We start from the raw sequence: 23558 nt of genomic DNA, 5'->3' as shown, positions 1-23558 counted from the left end.
CATTATAAAAGAAATAGGATGTTTGATCATTAATTTAATCTTATTAAAATTATAAATATTATTTTAATAATATAATTATAATTTAAGTGAATAGGTATATATTTTGTCTTGATAAATAGATTTTATTCATATAAGTATTTAATTCTTTATTAGTGACAGCTGATTATAATTATAGTATAATATAAATATAATTATTTTGTTTCTTATAATCCATGATCAATAATAATCGAATGGCGCTATAGATTGCAGGTGTGTCTGTTATCATTTTCGTTTATAGACAAGTAATTGAGACTTGTGTGTATGACACATGTCATAAAATACGTTTACCTTAAAGCTAGTCTAAAATACATAGACCCATAGAGACGTCCATGGCTCAAACCACTAATTACTACTAGGCATTGTCTTAATCATTATGTATTGTAATGGAACAAAGTGACAAGTCTCTAATCGATTTTTATAAAATCAATATTTTTTATCGACTATTTATCTGTATACATAAATGAATTACGTCTTAATATAATATGATAGAATATCGATAGTCATATAAAATTAAGTAATTGAATAATTGAGACCTACATATATTAATATCACAGATCATAATAATTTAAGTTCATGAGGAGATGATATTTCTATACGAATTGATATATATATATTGCCTTGTGTAATAGATTTTATTCATATAAGTATTTATTCCTTTATTCATTTGACTTCTGTCAAATGTCAAAAGTCAAAGAACTTTCTGAAATAACACAAAGGAACTAAACTTAAAATAATAGTTAAAGATTATGACTTCACTATGTATGTATTAAGTAGAATTTTACGTACTCTCTGTATCCATCGATCTATCTATTTTCTACATGGACATGGATGGAAAAAAAATTTGCTACATTTTTTTTAATATTATGGCAATAGTTTTTTTTTAACTTTATGAGGAAACATATTTCACAATAATTTTCATGGATTATAATTTGTGTCAAACGCATACAACTGAATTAAAGAAAACTGTTTTAAAAAGCTAATTTGTTTGCAACAAGCATCATTTTAGAGCTCCATTCATTCACAAATATCTCTACAAATGGAGGGTTCATTAATAAGTTTAATTAGTATTGAGTCACTGACATTTCGTCCAAATTGTCTCGTCCTGGGAACCAGTTGCTATCATATTCTCAGGATATCGAACTAGTATACGACACATGTCGAAAAACTAGCTAAGGAGGGCTTTATGTAATAATATACAAACATACATTATGTTTTTATGTCATTAAATCAACTACTGGATTGATTGAATATTACTCCATTTCAATCTCTTTAGATCATTCAGTACACTAATAATTCATAAATTAAAAATAAAATTACATAATCGATGTCTAACTTTTGTCTCACGTTAATATTATTTTACACCATCTATATACATGAATGTTTTATCAATATTATAATTGGTCCAGAAACCAGAGACTTTCTTCAGAAACTAAGATATCATTTAACATTACGATCTAGCCTAACTTAAGATTTAAAACTAAGCTAATTTTCTAAAAAGGCTATTTAACATAAGAAGGTTATTGGACACTACTTACAGTGTCTATTAAGGGAAAGAAACTCTGTTCTTGTGTAATAGCTAGTGTAATAGTAACTAGTGTAATTTTCGAATATAAAACATTTAGCAAGGTCCTATAATAAATGGGATATCAATTCATCTAAGAATTGAACGATTTATATAAAACAAATGCGTAAGATTTGGGAACCCTTTTAAGTAATAAATTCCTTTGTCACGGTTACATTACAGCTGTTCCATTACAAACTTAAAAGTAAATATTTTTTTACTTACATGTTTTGTATGATAGTTCATTAGTCGGACATGAGTAAAATCACAATATCCAGGCTATTCTAGCTGTTAAATATTGCAAAACTTACCTTGATTTTGATAGCAGTAATTTAAGTTTGAGATTCAGTTTTGCAACTAATACGTTTGCAGTTACGAAATTTAGTAATCTAAACTAACGTTCTAGGTTATATGTCAATAAATGTTTGGCTTCATTAACAAATTATGACGAAAAAAACTCAGAACTACAAGCCTTAATCCTGATAATTTTGTGATCGGCCTTTTAACTCTGTAGTCCTTCTCATTATTGGGTCTGAGGCACATTGATTTCCTCACCACATTGGCATCATGGGAGAGTATCAAATTAAGAGCCTATAAGGTCGCAAAACTAAAAAAAGTACATTGTTTCTATACATTTCTTGATGTATGGCGAATAGAAAAAATATATGGTGGAGTTGAGTAGATTATGTATCCCTTTGGAAAGATCGATACACGATTTAAATAACTTCGCTGGATAGAAAAAAAATCCTAACATAGCCAATTTTTGACACTTTGAATTCATTTTATGACGAAAATGTATATAGAACATGATTTTGAAATTTACACGATATATTTTATCGCAAGCCAAGTAATCCATTTCAGAAAAATAATTGATAAAATTACATTAATTTAATGTTTTACATAACTAGTTGTTATTACGGGCCGGCGCGCCTCAGTGCTCCAGCTCTCCATTGCGTACCGCAGTCCACCCCCAAGCACTGACACAGCAATGCGTGCTGGGATAGATGCCTTAAAGAGAGTTCCATTGGTACACAGCCGAGTTCTAACCTACGACGACAAGATTTTGAGCCACTAGGCCAATTGCTGCTTCTGTAGGTATTTGTCATTGGTATGTTCATGTCTTAAACAATTTCTGATGCGACAGATGTACTATCGAGTAAGTTTTATCATATTCAAGATAACAGTTATTGTTATGAAGTTCTCATTGCCACACTATATTTTCTATTATTTAATTCAAGGAATTTAGCTCTATTTCGTTTGATTTGGTTATAATAATGGTATTGGGTTAAATCATAAATATATTTTACCCATCATTATTACCCACTTTGAACATTAGTTTGAACTACATAAATACTTATGTAATTAAAGACATACTATTTATATTATTCATACGAATTTAATATTGCTTTCTTAGTTTTACGTATATTGACTACTATACTGCTGGTAGTATCGCTCTCGTGTTTTGTGTATTGCAAGGTCTTTTATATGTGTTATATTAAGTTATACCCCCAAACCTGCCTGCGAGAATCACACTATCTCGCAGTTTAAACTGTACAAAATTCAGTTTGGTAGTTTTTGTGTTTCTCGCATTCAAACTGACAGACGCGTACTTAGTTTAATAATATGTAAGGATAAAGCCCTTGGCAACCTTGATTCTATAATAAGAATAATAATTCAGATGATTCATAGCAGAGCAACCTATTGTGAAGTTCAATTGTTTAAAAACAATGTAATAAGGGAATTTATAAAACAAACATGTACACAAATTGTATGTATGTAAAACCTTTATTTAACGCGTATAATAATTCCCAATTATTGCAATAATATAATAAGTCATGAAATTTAATCCAGCACTATTGATAGCAAGTTGACAGTGCGATATTCAACCCCGAGGTCGTGTGTTTATACCTTGGTTAAAAGATTATTGTTCTGTGCGCAATTATGTTCCTCGATCAGTCACATCAGAATATATTATAGGTTATTTGACAGTAGGAAAGATAAAGTGTCAATGACATCTATATAAAATATGGCTTGAAAAACGAGTACAATCAATCTTGATAAAAAATCCAAAAATAATTTATTTTATACGTCAGTCACGTGAGCCAAAAACTGTTACGGATTAGTCGATTCGAAAGAGTACCAGTCTATAATATCTCTTAGCCTATCTAATTCTAAGACTATCTTTAAAATGATACAGGTGTATTTGTGTTATTTAACTTTTACGTTATTATTTGACGTTGTCCAGAGAAGTGTTTTGGCGAGCTCTTTAAATTATGAATGTTTAATTTGAGTTTTTAAAGCCTTAACAGAATTAAATATACAATTCTATCACCATGTGTATTTTTTTAAAATCTTGTCACATAGTAGTAGTAGTAGTACTTGGCTTTACGTTAGCGTGTCTCACCACATGCAGCTCGCAACAGGGATAATGTTTCCGCGGTTTCAAGGTTGCACCAGAGAACTAACGTAGTTACTCATCACTCTAAAAGCTTTTTTATATAACGCAAACAGGGAGGAGGCTCACCAGATGTTAAGTGATACCATCGCCCATGAACACTCACATTGCCAGGTTCGCGAGTGCGTTAACGGTACTTGAATTGTTACGCCCTTTTCTTGATTGATTCGAAAATAGTTCAGTGGGTTCCACATGTGTGGCAAAAACTGCCTTAATAAGCGGTCAGTTGTGGAACGACGGACGTCGAGGTGATACGGATGGTATTTTGTATTCTGCCTCGACGTCCGACGATGAAACTCAGCTGCAGGTATTAACCCGAACAACTCTGAACTCTCCATGCTAAATGCGGTAGCAAATGTTGGCAGCCCACATCTTTACGCAAAGCCAAGGGATTAAGTTTTTTGTTTTAGTATATAAAGTTGAAATACCTAAAAAGGCCACATAACTAGTTTTCATTTCTGTAGTATTCGATATAAATGATATAATCGTTAGCTTAGCATTAACATGAAAACGACAGAATGTCTTTACGGTATGTTCATACCATAATCGTTTGTCGCATTGTTTAGTGTAAATCTCTTAGCAACCGCGTCTACGATGTTGAGCAGAGCGGGTTTAACTTAAACCATTAACCACTGTCCAAGCCTTAAAAGTTGACGATTATGTACCTAGTAAAGTAATATTGTTATATTTGTAAATATTGGAAGATAGAAATCCTGGTGCATAGTATCGAAGTCAGAGCTGGTGATTTGGTCGCTCAACGAATAAGTATCGCAATACAGCGAGGAAATACTGCCAGAATTTAAGGTGTAGTGTACACTGCCACAGGCACCAATCTATAAGAATTTGTTAAAAATACATACATATATATATTAACAGTATATAAACAACTTTTGTTAGTATTAAAAAAATACATTTCTCGATCCCTCTAACACCGCTGTCGTTATCAACTTGAATCGGCCTCACGAATAAGAAATAAGATTCATCGCACTCAAGTAATTAACCATTAATTATCCGTCACTAATCATTAATCTAACAAACCAGCTCGATGGTACACGGTTAAGCTCTCGTCTACTCGACTACATCAGCGATATCATTAGTACCGGCAATTACTGGTAAAAATATTACGCGGTGCGTGGTTGTAATGAATCCGAGGCTTTTAATACTGAGTTAATGATATAGACGTCATTATTGCTGGCTGAAATATATTAGTTTAGATTTCGAATAATTAGCCTCGAATGAAAACGTCAAAATAGTGTCTGGACTTGTTTTCTTTTGTTGGACGCGTTTCAACAAATCTTTTGTTTCAACACTTATAACTCTAGAACGGCCTGCCGGATTTTGGCTTGCTTTACGGTTTATGATTGTTGTATTTGTATAGGCTTCCTCGGTATGACAAGAGAAATGAGGGAGACAAATAAAAAGATGGGAAGATGATATAAGTAAGCCGAGAAGTACACCGAGAAGAGTGGAAGCACTTAGAGGAGGCCTATGTCCAAGGACAAGCTTATAGCTTCTGTTATATATAACAGAAGCTTGCCGATTAGTGTTTATAGTACTTAAAGTTAAAGTCTAAACTATTATTATTAACTTTACAAGGTTATATACAATACAATACATGGATTATAATTTATAAACAATATTCGGATAATGTCGTATTTTATATTTGTGGAATGTGGAATAATATCAGTCACTCAAAAGGTATATGGATTGTCAAATATATTTCCATGCGTTAAGAATTTTATTTTGTGTAAACTAACGAAAATAAATCAAGTTAAATATATAGCAGTGTTGGCCTAGTGGCTTCAGCATGCGACTGTCATCCCTAAGGTTGTAGGTTCGATCCCCGGCTGGGCATCAATGGCTTTTCTTTCTATGTGCGCATTTAACATTAGCTCGAACGGTGAAGGAAAACATCGTGAGGAAACCGGCTTGCCTTATAGTCGAAAAAGTCGACGGCGTGCGTCAGGCACAGAAGGCTGACCTACTTGCCTATTCGATTAACAAATGATCATGAAACAGATACAAAATCTGAGGCCCAGACCTAAAAACCTTGTAGTGTATGTTGAGTATTTCAATTCGGTAATAGTAGTGAACTTAATATTTATTTTACTTTCTATTACTATAATAAAATCATAAATTAAGTTCAGCTAATCTGTAACACGACATTCATTGACTGTTAGGCGGTACGAAGTTCGCTGGTTCAGCCAGTTTTAAATAAAAATAAGAACCACATACCCATACAAAATTAACCTAATTATTACCCTGCTAAAATCATTTGTTTGATTATAGTTAAATTTATATTTTTTTCTTTGGATTTTCTTTTATTTAATTTTAGTTAACTAAAGTTGCATGTTATTTCGAGTTTTTTTTTTTGCTAATTAATTATGCACTTCATGTACTTTACCCTCTGTAGGTGTATCTTTTTTAATTCTCCCATACTAGGGTTGCCTGTAAGAAATCGCTTGTTAGCGATAAGGCCGCCTGTTGCCTAATAACTTATGGAACCTACTTACTTTTTGTTTTTTGTTTGTATAATTATGTATATTATGGTAACAAAGTATAAATACATAAAAACAATGACTTACACTATAGCGGAGTGATGCCTTTGATGAAGAGGTGCGGAGAGCGGAGGAGGTGGCAAGGCGGACAGCGATGCTGGCTGTGGGGACCCACACCAACGAGCGTCTCGGACGTCTGAGGAACCTAAACGTAAATGCTATTGATAATAAAATACTTATAGTAATACATTTAAAAGTTCCATCGTTTTAAAACAGAATGTTACGTAAATTATATTTTTTTTAAATAAAAAAGTAAAATTACTTACTACCATATAAAGTCATAAGTGACGGTGGACGACTCGCCAACACTGGAGTAGACCCATATCGCTCCCCGCCCGCAGAGAGCCGCCCGCCCAACGGCTTGAACGCTATCGGTCGGATAACCGTTTTTCCCTGTAACAAACAAGTGTGAAATTATTTTATGTGTTACACAGTTATTAAAAATATATCAATAATTAAAATCCTTTGTCTCTATCACTTTGTTAATAAATAAAAGTGACAAAACATACTTAAACTAATTACTTATTTATCACGTTTCGCACCTAATCAAAACGGGTACAAAGTATTGTAATATTTGCCCTGATCTAATAAAGGAACATTTCTAATCGTTATAGAAAATACTGATTCACACGCTCGCTCATCCATTATGCGAACAGTATTAAGACAATTTATCTATTCATCAAGCGTAACCATAACAAAAACGTACATACATAATGTATAACTATAATTACACCCTACATGTCGAGATTTGAAAGGTGTAATCCCAATAGATGACAATATACGTATATAAAATTACATATTTTTTTATTATGAACTACATTACAACTATCTATTCCAGCATCGGATTTCGAGCCGTTGTAATTAGTTTGTCTTCATGTAAATTCATTGCTGTAATTATATTTTTCGCCTTACATTGTATTTTTTTATTTTAGTTGTGTTTCTCATACTTTTACATAAAAAAATATATTATCTGTAAAGCAATTCAAGGCCGCTGCGAGAATAATAACTTGTACATATTTTTTTAATGTGTTTTAACTGTTTATAAAAAAATCAATCAATGTAATTTCTACTAGTATTCTGTCTATATACCCAAAAAGTCGACTACGTATAATCCGCTTGCAAAAATAAAGTTAAGGTCTTCCGGATGGGGGGCCAAATCTGATAATAACAAAATTTGTTTATTTTATTTATTTTATATGTACGAACGGGCAAGACGCTCATCTGATGTTAAGTGATACCGACGCCCATGGACACTCACACTGCTAGAAGTCTAGCAAGCGCGTAGCTAAATATATATTTCAATTTGTATGTTAACTGCATGTCAGGTCACGTCAAACACATAGGTGGTTGTATGACTAAGTAGATATATTAAATTCAGGGCTGGATTTAGGGAAAGACACCCGGGGCACAGCCCCGGGGCCTCCACAAAAGAAGAGTCCCCACAATAGAGCCTCCGGAAAAAAAGTATTAAATTCCGAATAATAAAGCTTGCAATAAATTTTCGTTTGATATATTTTTATTTGGTTAATTCTAAAAGAGTCTTTTTGGTTTCACAATAAACAATTTAATTAAAAAAAAAATTGTACACGTTGGAAAATAATTTAAGGCCAGGGGCCCTCCATTCCTATGTTGCCCCGAGGGCTCCAGACCTCTAAATCCGTGCCTGATTAAATTTACAACATTATTGTATAGTACTTTTCGAATCCTATTCGCAACGGTGATTTCAAATAATATAATACATTTATCTATTTTATTACTGCACGGATTTGACATTTTGTACGCAACAGACGCGCAATAGTAATAAAGGTTAAGTTCCAAATGGACCAGTGGTTGAACCAGTGGTATGAAATACATATGCCTGGAAGTTAGAAGCAAAAGGGCCATAGACCTTCCACGTATTGTTTTTAAAATTTTCATGTTATTCTGTTTACATGAGGAATTTTTATGACAATTATCAGATGTACAGAAGGCGCTTTTCCTATTCAAGGTACGATACTCTACGCACGCGTTATAATAATAATAATAATCATCATATTTTTTTTGTTAAAGCAGACAATCGTAAGTATAGTTATTTTTTTTTGTTTATTACACAATATTATAGTTATTTGTTTATTACACAATATCCTAATATTTATTCGGAAATATTTTATTATTATTGATGATTCATAAAAGGCCGGCAACGCACTGGCGAACCCCCCCCCTAGCATTGAGAGTGTCCATGGGTGGTGGTATCGCTTAACATTAGGTGAGCTTGTTTGCCAGGTGCAAACAAGCTCAAACAACCTTCTATAAAAATCCTTCTCGCTATTACCGCCAGCATGGTTTTATGTACCAGAGCACATTGTCATCTGCAATCAGCCTCTTGGCTTTTTATCAGATTTTGTGTCGTTAATAAGACAAAATACCTATCAAAAGTTCTCATAAGGGCACCCATCATTCGTTATCACATGATTACATTATGCCCTACCCATCACTCATACTAGCAAATATTTAAATTTCGAACTTCCATTCAAAAAAATAATCTAGGGTTCATTGAACCCGATATTACAGGAGTCAGTGTTATTTACGTAAATTGAGTCGTTATCAAATTTTACGACCTACTTTTAACGACGTTTAAGTAGAAAATAACACAGATGTTTTGCCCAGTAATTTTGCCGAAGTGGCAATTTTAACGGCGGATCTTGTTTACTTTTGTTTTTCAGCTAGGTTAATATTGGTACTTGACAAATTGGCCTACGGAGACGGATGAAGAAAGTGCTGATCTAGCTAACTCTAGGCTAGATTTTCTAATCTTTAGTAGGAAAGGAATAATAAATAGTATCACATTGAAAGTTTTAAAGAAAATTAATCTGGCTTTTCCACTTTTATTAGTTTATGAATTAATTAGGTATTTCGGCTTGCAGCGTATTTGTGCAAAGACCACAGAAAAGTGCCATTTGGAATACAATCATTTTATTAATTCACATTAGTAATTAATTCTATAATCAGAAATGTGTGCGTTAATGTTGTACTAGTACACACGTAAGAATTAAAACTTTATGACCTCATTTTTCGAAAAATTATCTACTATATGTAACTTTACAGAAATTGGTTAAATAAAGTTATTTTAGATAAAGTTTAACAAAAGTCTTTTATTATCATAGGCATGAATTAATACAGATATACTAACATTGTTACAGAATTTCATTAATTCTAATAGAATTATTACTATCATTGATATTGTTATGGCTTCGAATCTCTTCGAATCAACCGTGGTAGGGACAATAAAAAAGATGGCGCGTAACGGAAAATGTGACGCGTAACCGAAATTGTGACGACAATTTTTTTCCAACGCCGATAAAGAAGTTTCACATCAATTATATAAAGTACGTTTGTTATTAATTAACTAAAACTCTTAATGTATATAATAATATAAAAAATTAAATACCCAGATGTAACAATTGAACAAACAATATAAACTAAACGATACAAAAAAAATATAAATAAAAAACAATTTAACTACACACCAACAAATGTATTAAATTTTAACTGAAACGATAAATTACTACAAATTTAAGAAATAGTAAATATAATCGGATGTAAAAAGAAAACAATTCACGCGAACATATTGGTTACATACAACAGAATTTATAATGAGAACAAATATATCAGTAACTGTCTCGTTTACATGAACCAAATAAACTCAGTTTCTGGGTTATACGTGGCGCAGTGATAATATTTCACGATCGTGTCCAGAACTACAAGAATTGAGATCTCAATTGGAAACGTGACCGAATCTACATTGTGTATGCATTGATGTTAGGAGGATAAGCTGACTCCGTCGACAGCGCGAAAAGCACTAGAAAGCTCTTTTAGTGACGGGGTGAAATATCGATCGAAGCTTTCTTCAGGTTACGTAACAAAAATACAAGTTCCTTCGACTAATCATTCAAGGCAAGTTAGAGACCTGGTCACGAACAACTGGTTGAATTTTAAGCAATTGGTCAAAGCACCATCAGTCATAATGATCGCTAACCTCCGAATGATAGCACTATACGAAGAAGCGTTCTGAACTTTTTTATGTCAGACATAGTTTAGCGCTATTTAGAGCTTTCTGTCAAATCGTTAGATAGTTAAAAGCTTTTTAAATAGTGCTGAATTTTTAAAAACTGTCGCCAAAAGTTTAAGTTTAAGCATTTACTATCCAATAGGATACGTTATTTTGTAGTCACAATTATACATCTAGATCGATTATATATAAATCAAAACATCGTACATACATTTAAAGCACTAATTTAAAATAACTTAAGTTTCTCGTTAAGTGGTATTTTTTTAAATATAAACTTTAGAACATAAAAAATTCAGATAGCTTTTAAGCATATTCAAATAGCCGTTTGAATAGACATCGTTAGTCGATTATCGATACATTGCTCATCACTATACCTCACCAGTATAGAATTGTGGTCGACCCACATCGGACACGCCTGGGTGGCTTCCATGATTTATTGCACCTTCATACAAAATCACCGTTGTTACTATTATATGCTATTAACTCATACCTCCGCTGATACACTTCATCATAGGAGTTTGACCTCTATCCTGTTGATTATAATTGCATAAGTTCCATGAATTTATCATCTTGTTTATTTTATTCATATGTCGGGTAACTGTGTTTTGATAGAAAGTGATCTAAAAATAAATAAAATGAGAATATCTTCTCTACTGTAATTAAAGTATTTTAAATTAAAATTCAATTTAATTAGAACTCATTTAATGTAAGTAGGTTTAATATTAGTATTATTAATTAAAATTTAGGTTTATTGGAACTTATTTAATTTAAGAAGGTATAATTAAAGAATTTTAAATTAAAATTCAATTTAATTAGAACTCATTTAATGTAAGTAGGTTTAATATTAGTATTATTAATTAAAATTTAAGTTTATTGGAACTTATTTAACTTAAGAAGGTATAATTAAAACATTTTAAATAAGAATTATATTTAATTAGAACTTATTCAATGTAAGTAGGTATTATATATTATACATTAAAATTTAGTTTTATTAGAACTTATACATATAATTTAAGATGTAAAACGTTTGGAAATTTTATTTGGAAGAGAATTCAATATTTCTCATTTTGAAGAGAAGTTTTGTAAGGAGACTTCGCCGAAACTATTATTCCTCTATCTGACTTAGGGTATTCTGAAAAGGGACTTTAGCGCGAACTATTTTAATGTAATAGCAGGCAAACGGGCAAGAGGCTCACCTGATGTGAAGCGATACCGCCGCCCATGGACACTCACATTGCCAGAAGGCTCGCAAGTGCGTTGCCGGCCTTTCAAGAATTGGTACGCTCTTTTCTTGAAGGACCCTAAGTCGATTGGTTCGGAAATACTTCAGTGGGCAGCTGGTTCCACATAGTGGTGGTGCGCGGCAAAAACTGCCTTAGAAAACGCTCAGTTGTGGAACGACGGACGTCGAGGTGATACGGATGGTATTTTGTATTTTGCCTTGACGTACGATAATGAAACTCAGCTGCGGGTATTAGACCGAACAACTCTTCTGAACACTCCCCATGGTAAATGCGGTAGAAGATGCAGAGAGACCCAACATCTCTACGCAACGCCAAGGGATCAAGCCGCACGGAAAGTGATTGGTCGTCGACGATTCGAATCGCTCTTCGTTGAATGTGACGAACTGAACTATGTATGACGTTTCCCCATTCCATCGCACTGTAACTTGTCTTAAAATATTTGTGTACATTCAGAAATAGATTATTATAATAACAACCGCTTATTACATTTTTTATACGCGTTTTAGACGTAAATTGTTTTGCGTGCGTAAAACAATTGAATTTTAGCGATTTTCAAATCCCTCAGGGCTCTCCCACAGTGGCATAAACATAGCTATCCTTGTCTTACAAATGGGAAATGTGGGAGGCGGGTAGTGTCCAGACGTAGCCTTTGGCTGTATCCCAGGCTTTCGATATATGCGGAATGACTCAGCCTGGGGACCTATTTTGAGTTATTTATGTGATACAAGTGTCAAAAAAGTGATGTTAATTGAACCAAAACTCGTAGTAGTTAATTACTGGTATTGAGTTCGTCAACAAGTTGCTTGGTAGATTTATACACGCTATTTTATTGCAACTTGTTTTAATAGCCTTTAATGTAAATGACATTAAAGTTTATTAGGTATCTAGTCTATGGATAAGATTTATCTCGTGAGGCTAATCGTAACAGTTTAATTTTACGTATACATACTGAATAAACTAACATAACTAAATCGAAGGGTTTTTATGTGGGGTAGATAATAATTGAGCAACAAATCATTACAAAAAAAAATCAAATAAGAAATAGCTGTTTGTTAAAGAAACTAGGTATTTACGTTTTTAAAACAGTTTACTGCTAACAAATGGTTAAATATTGCTATTAGACTATTAAACGTTTTTAGTAATTCGTAAAATAGGGAGGAAGCCGGGAACGACAACCCCTCTGGCTAATGTCTCAGATTTCAGTATTTTTCATGATATTTTTTTATTAATAATAAAGTAGGTAATTAGCCTTCTCCAGCAGTGTTGGCCTAGTTGGCTTCAGTGTATAACGCTCATCCTTGAGGTCGTAGGTGCCCATTAAGCCCATTGGTGCACAGCCGGAGTTCGAACCCACTACCGAAATTACAGTCGCTCAAAACTCTAGGCAAAAACCGCTCTAAAAACATGTTGTAGTTAAAAGTGTATTAAGAATGATTTAGTTTTTATATATAAGGATCTCTCGTGCGAATTATAAAAAGTGTTAAGTCACGAAACGCATCAGAGCCCTGATCAGCATTCCTGTTCAAAAATTCCTAATTAATTACGCATCAGTGAAACCTTTTTATAGGGTTTACTAGCCTCCGTAACTTCGACGTTGTGAATTTGTATCGAGATTTTTTCTTGAACAATCAGTAAATTTACATTAAATCATATGGAATCTGAACTGAGACACAGGTTATATTGGACGTCAAACTTTTGTTAAATTAAGGTCATCGCTTGCTCTGTATAATTTTTAATATAAAAAAAACTTGTATTGTATCCATTTAAAATTAAGAACTTTCTTCCATGTAACCAACCTAAGCCGTCCAAGTATCGAAGAAGATATCACAGCCACTACATTCTTGTCTTTATCCTTCCGTGTAACATAATTGTTTAGTTTATAAGTTTATCAAACAGAACAAGAGAAACAAAAACCATATGGAATCATACACCTAGAGATTCCTCAGGAACCTCTCTATGTATTAGTTCAAACGAAAATATTTCGTTTCGTAGTTTTTGAGTTTTGAGATAATAATGAGCCATAGAGACGTGGTCGGAGGACTTCTATTTAAAAAGGGTAACTGTATGTCACTTATGATCGTCAACATTGAACGTCTCGACACTTTGTAAATTAGAATCTTTAAAGCATTTTTTTAAAGAAATGTAAATTAAAATTATAAGTAATGGCATCCTGTTATTTGCAAGCAAATAATGTAATCTTTCATCTTGAAAAACCTTCATAATAGAATGTTTTCCGGTAAATAATAACAATAATTGTTGGATGTGGAAGTTATAAACTACCATTAAATATAATAACAGAAAATACGAATAAATATCGCAATACAGCGAGGAAATGCTGCCAGCGTTAAAGGCCACAGGAACCAAACTTTAAAAATTGTTTTAATTTTCTATTTATAATTTTTCATTATTTTCATTATTACTATGTAGGTTAAGAAAATTGTAAATACTATATATTTGATTGTTATGTTTAGGTTTTTAATAAATGGTATTAGAGGATAAAAAAAACAATGATATGCCTTGCAGTTAACAGCAAGCTTACCACTTACCACTCGCTACCCAAAGCGATTTCAATAATTAGTTAACCATAGGTTGACATAGTAAATCTAATTTCTATGTAGTTATTTCAATAAAACAGGACCTTGGTTTAACGGGGTACGTATAATTGAGATTGGGATTCTTTAAACAAAGGATACACGAAAATTATTAATGAGGGTAGATGAATCTCAGACGTATGTAAAAATTTTCTTTGATGCAAAATGTTTCAAGTAAAATTTTCCTTTGGTACAAAAATGTGCTGTTTTATTTTGTATTCAATGATTTCAATGGCATTTGAATCAATTAAATTGAATAGAAATTGAATTTTATTGCACCAAAATAAAATTTTACATACAAATTTTCATATACCCTCATTAAAAAATCACATATCGTTTCTTAAATTTAACCTACGTCATATAAACATACTAATGTGGGTAGAACTTAGTAAAAATCGCAAAGTTCCGCTACTGTAAGTGCATTTCAACCAATGTCCGGGTCATAAAAGAAAATACAGTACGTCACACGATCGTAAATTAGGCGATTACAATCAACAAGACGCTTTACAAGGCCAAACAAACTTGTCTGACAGATAACCCTTGTTAGGACAATGTATGGCCATACACGCTTACGTTAACGTATTATTGGAATCTTTAAAGAATTTGGGTAAAAGTCACTTCTTAAGAACGGTTGACTAGAAACAAATATCCGTGAAACACGTCTGATTTTTTACAATCTGTGATAAAAAATGACTCCATGGAAATTTTCAGCAACTCTGAGACCTTTCGCCGAGGCCTTTTATCAATCTTGCAGTTTTAATTAATTACTTTTTTCTTTGTGTGCTATTTATGTAATTACATTGTATAATGTACCTTCTTTAGTATTGGTATGTCCTAATGCACTGAGTATTGTAATGAAACGAGGCTCTTCAGTAAGTCTACGTAATATGAGCATACAATAGTGATCTATAATAAAACATCAATACATTTCTATTAGTCACAGGCACAGTATATCCCCCTTAACAAAAAAAAATACAAAGCAAAATATTTACTAACAAGCTAGAATTCTTTCTACGACATTTCATAACCAACACAAGGTAAACTTAATTTAAGATGTGAATACACAAAGAAACAGGGCTGCGGGATATTAGATTGTGAGCAATTGCATGACTTAGCGCTGCACCTTCTTAAGTTCTCATGTCATTTTCACACATATCCTTTGTCTAACTAATATCATAAGATTGATTATCCTCATGCGATGTGAGCATAAATAAAATAAAAAATATTGATAGAGATGTAGGTTCCTTCTGGATTATTTTTAAGGCATTTTTACCACGCTTCACCACTGTGGAACCAATCGTGAAATAGATTCATCGACATGAAAATATCTTAACATTTTCTTAATACGTATACCTTCTGGTATTTATCCCGCTTTCCTTTTGCCCCATAAAGAAAATTTATGCTAACACTTAATTTGTATCTTACCTAAAGAACGATTGCAGCATATAAATTCCATCAGCAAATAAAATAAAGTTATTTCCTATCATCAAAACGCTGCAAAAACCAAGTTTTATAACATCCTGTGCAATTATATTGCATAAAACACTTTAATCTCAATTGCAGGCTACCTTTTGCTATATCAGTCATTAGTTCTGATTTCTAGAGTTATTAAAATATCATACGATGTCATAACCTCACCCTACTTACACTGTTTTAACTAAAACGCTGTATCCCAGGGTAAACCCAATTTGGTAGACAAATTGACAAATAAAGGAAGGTTTTGAAGAAACGAAATTATTGTTTTGCAAGTGTTTATCACTTAGAAGAATGAAGATAGAGCGAAATTCTGCTCTGTGCTGTGTAAACCGTCATTATTGCAAGGTGGTATAAGAAACGTTTACTACGCATATACGTATATTATAGGCATTTGTGGGAAATCAGTATATTACGAGTATAATCTTTAAGTATTGGGCGTATCTCGTTACAATTCCGGTATAATATAGAGCATTCGGCAGGTGACCTCCATTTCAAACCGGTCTTTTTACACTAGGTTAGGGTCAGAATCGCACGTGTCGGGCAGATGCAGAGACTGTGAAGCATCTGCTTAGCACGCGTGCCCTTTTCGTCCCCCCCTGCCCCTACGAGGTCCTTAGAATTCTTTATTCAAATTTTGTTGTACCCTTGAAATCGTAAATATTGTGATACGCAGATTCAATTATTACCAAACAAAATTAAGAAGTTCTTTTATTACCATATAGTAATACGATCGTCAATTACTAGCAATTTCCTGTTTTATTACCACTTGATTATAGGTGGATGATTTTATAGGTTCAAATTAATGTAAATGATTCTTCGAACGTGTACTTGGCGTAACATATTATTAGTGTTTAATATATACCCGATGCAGCAGGGTGAATTATAAAATCTCGGGTTTCCGTGTCAAATTCACTTTCGTAAGCTTATTTATAAGTGATAATGACAATCAATAGATGCTCGGAACAGGTATCATTTATGGGGCGGTGAAAGTTGCCGAAACGAACGTCAAGGAAAGTAAACACAACATTCAGTTAATCTACGAGCTTTTAAAGAAGTTTTCATCGCCTACATTTTGACGCGCAGCCAGACTCTAGAAGATATATGTTTTTATTGGCTCTTGCTTGTGTTACACAATTTATTTTTAATAAGAGAGTTGCTTCACAGTTTCAGGATATGTAGGCCTCTTCCTTCTGTTGACTACGACTGCCTCTTCGGAAGCCTTCCTGCGCTTTCATTGTAGTCCCTTTACTACATCGTCTCTCATACTCAAATCCTACTGTTACTAAAAGAGTAATATGGATGAAATAGTTAATTTAAAAAAAAAATATCAATAACCCGCTAGATAAATTTAATTACTACTTATATTCAAAAATATTGCCTGTAAATGCCTCTGATATAAATTAATTCTAACAAAAAACACACTAAGTAACACTTCACGATATATTAATAGAAAATTATCATACACAAAGACTGGCATTCGAAAGGCCGTTTATCATTCCACTTATCAATTGTCCTTCATTAGATTAGTCCATTGTATCCGCATAATAGCAACTAATATAGCCTGTAGGCGCAATCATTTATCTGAGAATTGTGAATTCCCACTTATCAGGGCTATTGTTCAATATCACCAGTATGTCTTGGTACAAACAAACCAGGGGAGACCACGGCGCTCATGACCCCATCTTGGCGCTTGGATAGTCTTGCTTTACAAATGTTTCATTGATAATGTTACAATGTCATTTGTTAGTGAATATTTAAATATTCTGTATAATATCGATCCATCTAAGTCATATAAGTGCATAATATCAAAACATAAACTTACAGTATTATTCATAAATATGGAAAGTTTGACCCGAAATTTAACCATTTAAAACAGAATTCGAAGGAAGGCTAACATTGTGCAAGGGAAAATTGGAAGGACCAAAAATATCTGTTACGAAACGCAATAATTCAAAAGATATGAATTGAAATGGAGACGAGTGGTCATCAGTGTGTTGAATGAAACACTATAATCTTATTCCTAAATATTTAAAATTTATTTTCCTAGTTCACTCTTGAAAGTATGAATATTCATAGAGAAATTTACATCAGAGATATACATACAAATAATAAGCCTTTATTCATCCATCTCTATTGGCATATATTAAACCAAAATAGTTATAAATAAATAAAATATTACTGCGGCCCCTGTCCGGGAGAGATGTCCTCTAACATTTTCGACCCTATTTTATTTTGTGCCATTGTCATCCAATTTTTTCCAGCTACTCCGTCAACCCCGTCGGCCCATCGCTCTGTTGGTTTGTTCCTTTTGGAGCAGTTCATTCGGTTACTGTTTTAGACCATCTGTCATCTGTACAACGGGCTACGTGTCATGTCTCTATTTAAGTTGTAAGTTGTTTTTCTGCGTATTGAGGTATACAAACTATTTAATAAAGTTTATCCTTGACCCGTTTCATAACTCGTGACCAGACTTACGCCATTCACGAAGTGAACAATTTTGGTGATACCATTTAAATCTACGATCTAGATTAGTGTAATTTGTCTTACTCTGCAGTTTGTTTTTTTTTTGTTGTTGCTAATAAACAAACTCATTTATTGCACTCAAATGTCATGACTTTAGTTTAAGGAAGAGACGAAAAGGTTAACGATTAATATAATAAACTTTAATTAAAAACCATTCAAATTATTCAAATGTGATAAATAACTTAATTAACTTAAATTGGTTGCAATTCAGGGTAGAAGGCAAAGATCATGGTTTTGCAACGGGTACATAATACATTGCTGCATCTGGCACAGGATTCACGAGACTGACGGGCACCAGTAACGGAGAGGCACCAAAAGAAGAAGAGATTTAACCCCGAGTTCAAGAGAGTCAAGGCTAAGCTCTAAGTATGACTCCAAATCTTTGACCTAGTCCATAACCAGTGGTTACTACTAGAACGTTCGTCTTGTAGCAATAAACGTTGTGTCTAATCTAATGTTAAGTGTTATGATGTCCACCGCCCATGGACAATCACATAGCCAGAAGGTTCGCTAGTGTGTTGCCGGCGTTTTAAGACTGCAGTAAGACAAAAAATCATCAACTCCTTCACAAAACCTACGGCTCGAATCTGCATCTTTAGTCCAGTGAATAGGTTATCTCGATCTTACAACTTAATTATTAACATTGATAAAATTAACGATATATATTACAACAATCTTCCAACTAACTGTACCTTCGTTTATCATCCTCTTAATGATATTCAAGTTTCTATTTCTTTTAGTTTCTTTTTGTGATTGCTTGTTTAATTTTTTCCTGTGCTAGCTTGCTTATGTTCTAATATAATTGATATGTATGTGTGTAAAATTAGTGATGTCATACTTTCTTGTATAATTTTATGCACAACTTATAAATAAATAAAAAATCTTAAATTTTAAGGTAACAAAAAATTAACTTGTAATTTTCTTTCATAACACGTTGCCTCTATTTGTAACATTAGTACTACCTAAACAAAAGCTTTTGTTCTTTTCGCATGTGATTTGCTAGCTGTGCGCGTAGGCATGATCTTTATGACAGGTTGTAGGCGCAAAGCCTTCAAATGGTTTTCGTTGCAATTACGACCATTAGGTATTTTGTGAAATAAATCTAAGTATTCCTAATCTTCATAATTACTTATTGTTAATTATTATATATCAATATTTTTTTTGTAATATAATTCGTTGAAAGATTAACTAAGTAAATAACGAAAGAGCTGTGATGGCCTAGTGGTTTTAGCGTGCGACTCTCATCCCTCAGGACGTGTCGATTCCCGGCTGTACATCAATGGACTTTCTACCTATGTGCGCTCTTAACATTCGCTCGAAAATACCGACAAAATAAAGGATACTTTATAGAATTTCCCATTAATTCGAAAATTAACTTGATTCTAAAGTATTTAGACGTTATAAAATTATTATTTAAAACAAGAATAATTAATTTTATGCCTATTTAGAATATTGATTTACGACTTTCTTTAACTCATAAAGACCTTTATGCAAACTATGTTTTAAATTTTACGATGTAGTTTGGATGTAAATTGTGCTTTTTAAATAATTATTGATTGCCTATAAAATCGACGAAACTTTAAAAATATACGACAACTAAACTAAATTTAAATGTTTATACGTCTATAAATTTTCTACATAACTATGTTTATGTAGATAAAACTTCTCTTTTGTGGTCTTCTTAAACTAATTTTCATATTTAATTATTACACTGTACTGTTTCTTGCCCCGTAAGGGGCTGTCCATTAATCAAGTGATGTTGTTTTAACGTTTTTTAACCCCTCCCTCCCCCATGGTGGAGGTTTAAGACTATCTCCCACCCTTCACCAAAAATCACGTGTATTAGTACCTACAAAGAATCGTAAAAATTTTATAATATTATTTTTAAGTATATTATAGTTTATACCGGATAAAGTATAATCTAATCGTATTCAAGAAAATTGAGGACCATGATAAAAATGTCTTAGACAGAAGCAAGGTTGCAGGTTGTATGTGACTGGCATAAAAATAATATTAAAGGAATGGTGTAATCAAACGAAAAACATATATTGTAGAAATCACACGTTTGACAAAAAAATAAGTACACGTAATATCTTACTAAACCCCCTATCCCCCCCCCCTTGTGATATTACGTGATTTTAGTCAAACCCCTCCCCCCTCTTTCGAACTTCACGTGATTAATGGACAGGCCTTAAATAAAAACAGTACTCATTTTTTATTGAGTAGGTATTTATGGTAAAACATATATGTTTTTATAAGGATGTCTACGTGTGATTAAAAAGAAACATTATGATTGTAGATATGCTTAAATATATGTTAAATAAAACACTTTGTTTGAAGCTAGGTGTCAACTAGTTTTTATTGGTTACATGGGCTTATAACTAACATAAAATTAGACGAAGTGGGGTTGTGACGCTGGTTTAACAACTAACAAACTAACGAAACTACTAGGTCTATTTAAGGGTTCTTAAGTAAACCATTGCCAATTGTAGAGTCGAAAATACCATTCAAAATAAAAATAATGTTTTCAATTTAAATAAGCAGAATTGAGGCTGGTAAATAACTGGCGTAAGGGTAGTGATCAAATAAACAATACACAATTGTCATATATGAAATTACATTCGTTTATTTTAAGTTAAAATTACCAAGTATATAAACTACCGTCGTAGGTTATAAATATTTTTGCATTTGATTATATACGATTAGGTACATCAATAATCTTTTATCTTAATACTTATACTTCAATATAAGTGTAGTAGACCTTTTTGGAAATTCTAAAAAGCTGGGCGGAGATTTATTGCCAGTTCTTCTCTTCCGTTCTATGCCCTTGATTGACGAACTGGCAGTAAATGTAAAATTAGAAGCATTTTATATACATTTCTGTTTTTGACGTTCATAAGTGTACATTGTGTTACCTATATGAATAAATGATTTTGAATTGAATTGAATGGAATCGAAGACAAGAATGTTATATATATCTGGCTTTAAGTGGGCAACGATTGTGAACATTTGGTTAACGATAGTAATTATTTACTAAAATATATATATGTAACTTAACTAATGTTAGATTACATAACTAGAGTAACAACTTTTTATTCGGACACCCTTAAGGTATCGGATAGACGTTATTTTATTTGTAACTTATAAAATAAATCAACAAAATACAATGCAATTGGCGAGCGAATGTTCGCATTATTAGTTGATATAATTCTGTTTTGGCGAACGGAATTTAATCAGACACGAGAAAGTGAGAGTTATAGCGATCAACTAGTTTGAAAATAAAAGAAAATCTAGATTTCAAATGTTTTGAATTAATTTAAGATTAATTGACTTTCTCCAATTGTAATGTAAAATAATGTCGCTTAACATAAAGTATATTACAATTTATTATAATATCGAGATATAAGTATAGAGTTACAAAACTAAGACACGACAAGATTTTTAAAAGAATAATAGGTTTATATAGTTTAACATAAACTTATTGAACGGATGAGATGTTTAAGTAGTGTGAAGTGAAAATGGAAGTAACAACGATACTGATTTTTGGAGTTTACTCCTTAAGAAACGATTTGAGTTATAAGGCCCGGTACGGAAATTTTATGAGGAGTAAAATCAAGTGTAACACGAAAAGTTGAGGCGTTACGTAGAAAGATATAAACATATATATATATATCTGTAGGATTGAAGGTGTAAAAGAATGATTCCATCTCATTCTCTCGCTAAAATTGGATTTGTATAAATTGAACACAATTATTATTGTTATTATTATTATTATTTATATTGTTTTGTAACATACTTTATGTAATACGCTTTATTGAATATATGTTTGTTTCTCTTATCATTTTAGCAGATGCGTTCATTTACCCTTTTTGTCTATTCGATATATATCATAATTATCGTTCGTAAGGAGTAAACTCCAATCGTGCGTCGTAGCTGACAACACACACACATTTTTTTTATCAAACGGGTAGGAGGCTCATCTGATATTACGTGATACCGTCCCACAAAGACACTCACATTGCCGGGCTAGCTCTTCCTTGAAGAACAAAGTCGAATTGGTGCGAAAATATTTAACAGAACAGCTGGTTCCACATAGTGGTGGTGGTCACGTGCGCTCAGTTGTGGAACGACGGACGTATAGGTGGTATAGAATTTCGAATTCGATGTAACTCTTTAATCCGGTCAACTAATTTGAAACAAATTCGATATAAAAATCATCATCAAAATCCAGGTTGGTCATATAAAATACACATCGAATAAACTAAGTTTTTTCTTAGTCGCTTAAAATATACACGTCAGTTAATCTAAAGGGCGTAGGCGATCTAATCTCAACGCGGGCGTCTACAATAATGCCTTGCCTAACATGTATTGCAATGCATATGAGTCATACATGAAGGAAGAATACGACTTGATTAAACGTGATCATCATCATTCATCAATACTCAGATACATTGCATATGTACATTTATATGTAATATTAGATCAGGCTTCGAGTCTCTATTAACAAAACTCTATTTATTAAAAGGCAGGCAACGTACTTGCGTAACGTCTGATATTACGAATGTCTATTGGTGTTATGGATACTATACAAAATATTACTGCAGGCGGTTTATGTACGAGTATAGAGAACAATTGTACAAGCAGTGTTTGTCGTTCACGCCTTCGAATCCCGGTTAAGTAGTGGATAGCTATGTGTGCGTACATACAAACATATAGATAGATCATGTAAAAGACAGTCTATCTGTGTCAGCCACAGAAGGCCGATCAGATGAATCTGTGATACACGTATCTACGTGCGTAAATGCGTACAGAGGTCACAACTACATTTAATTGTGTACGTATAAAACATCGCATACCTGTGATTCTAAATTAGAATTAAATGCTTTAAGATATGCAAATATGTGTAAATATGCACAGCCGGTGGTCCAAACCATTGTTTTATTGTGATCCCGGCTATCACGCATGTTAACAAGCCGTACAATACCCCATTTGTGTTATTTCATAATAGCCATTGTGTATTTCTATAACATCGCAAAACTAGCTTTGTTTTCTAATGCCGAATA

General features: G+C 32.7%; 1 protein-coding gene across 2 annotated transcripts in view; it reads right to left on the bottom strand.

The window, feature by feature from the left end:
• The window catches only part of LOC123720653 (leucine zipper putative tumor suppressor 2 homolog), an 89390-nt gene that overhangs the window by 11388 nt on the left and 54444 nt on the right, over positions 1-23558 (bottom strand). For both annotated transcript variants that reach the window (XM_045677353.1, XM_045677354.1), the window contains 2 exons: positions 6880-7006; positions 6641-6758 (listed from right to left, as the gene is read on the bottom strand). In XM_045677353.1, coding sequence (XP_045533309.1) covers positions 6641-6758; positions 6880-7006 — 245 coding nt within the window. The remainder of the gene's footprint in view (positions 1-6640; positions 6759-6879; positions 7007-23558) is intronic.

This window comes from Pieris brassicae, chromosome 2, assembly GCF_905147105.1.
Source record: "Pieris brassicae chromosome 2, ilPieBrab1.1, whole genome shotgun sequence".
In the NCBI taxonomy this organism is placed as follows: domain Eukaryota; kingdom Metazoa; phylum Arthropoda; class Insecta; order Lepidoptera; family Pieridae; genus Pieris; species Pieris brassicae.
The sequence above is the reverse complement of the archived record's forward strand: the minus strand, read 5'-3'. Positions and strand labels throughout refer to the sequence as shown.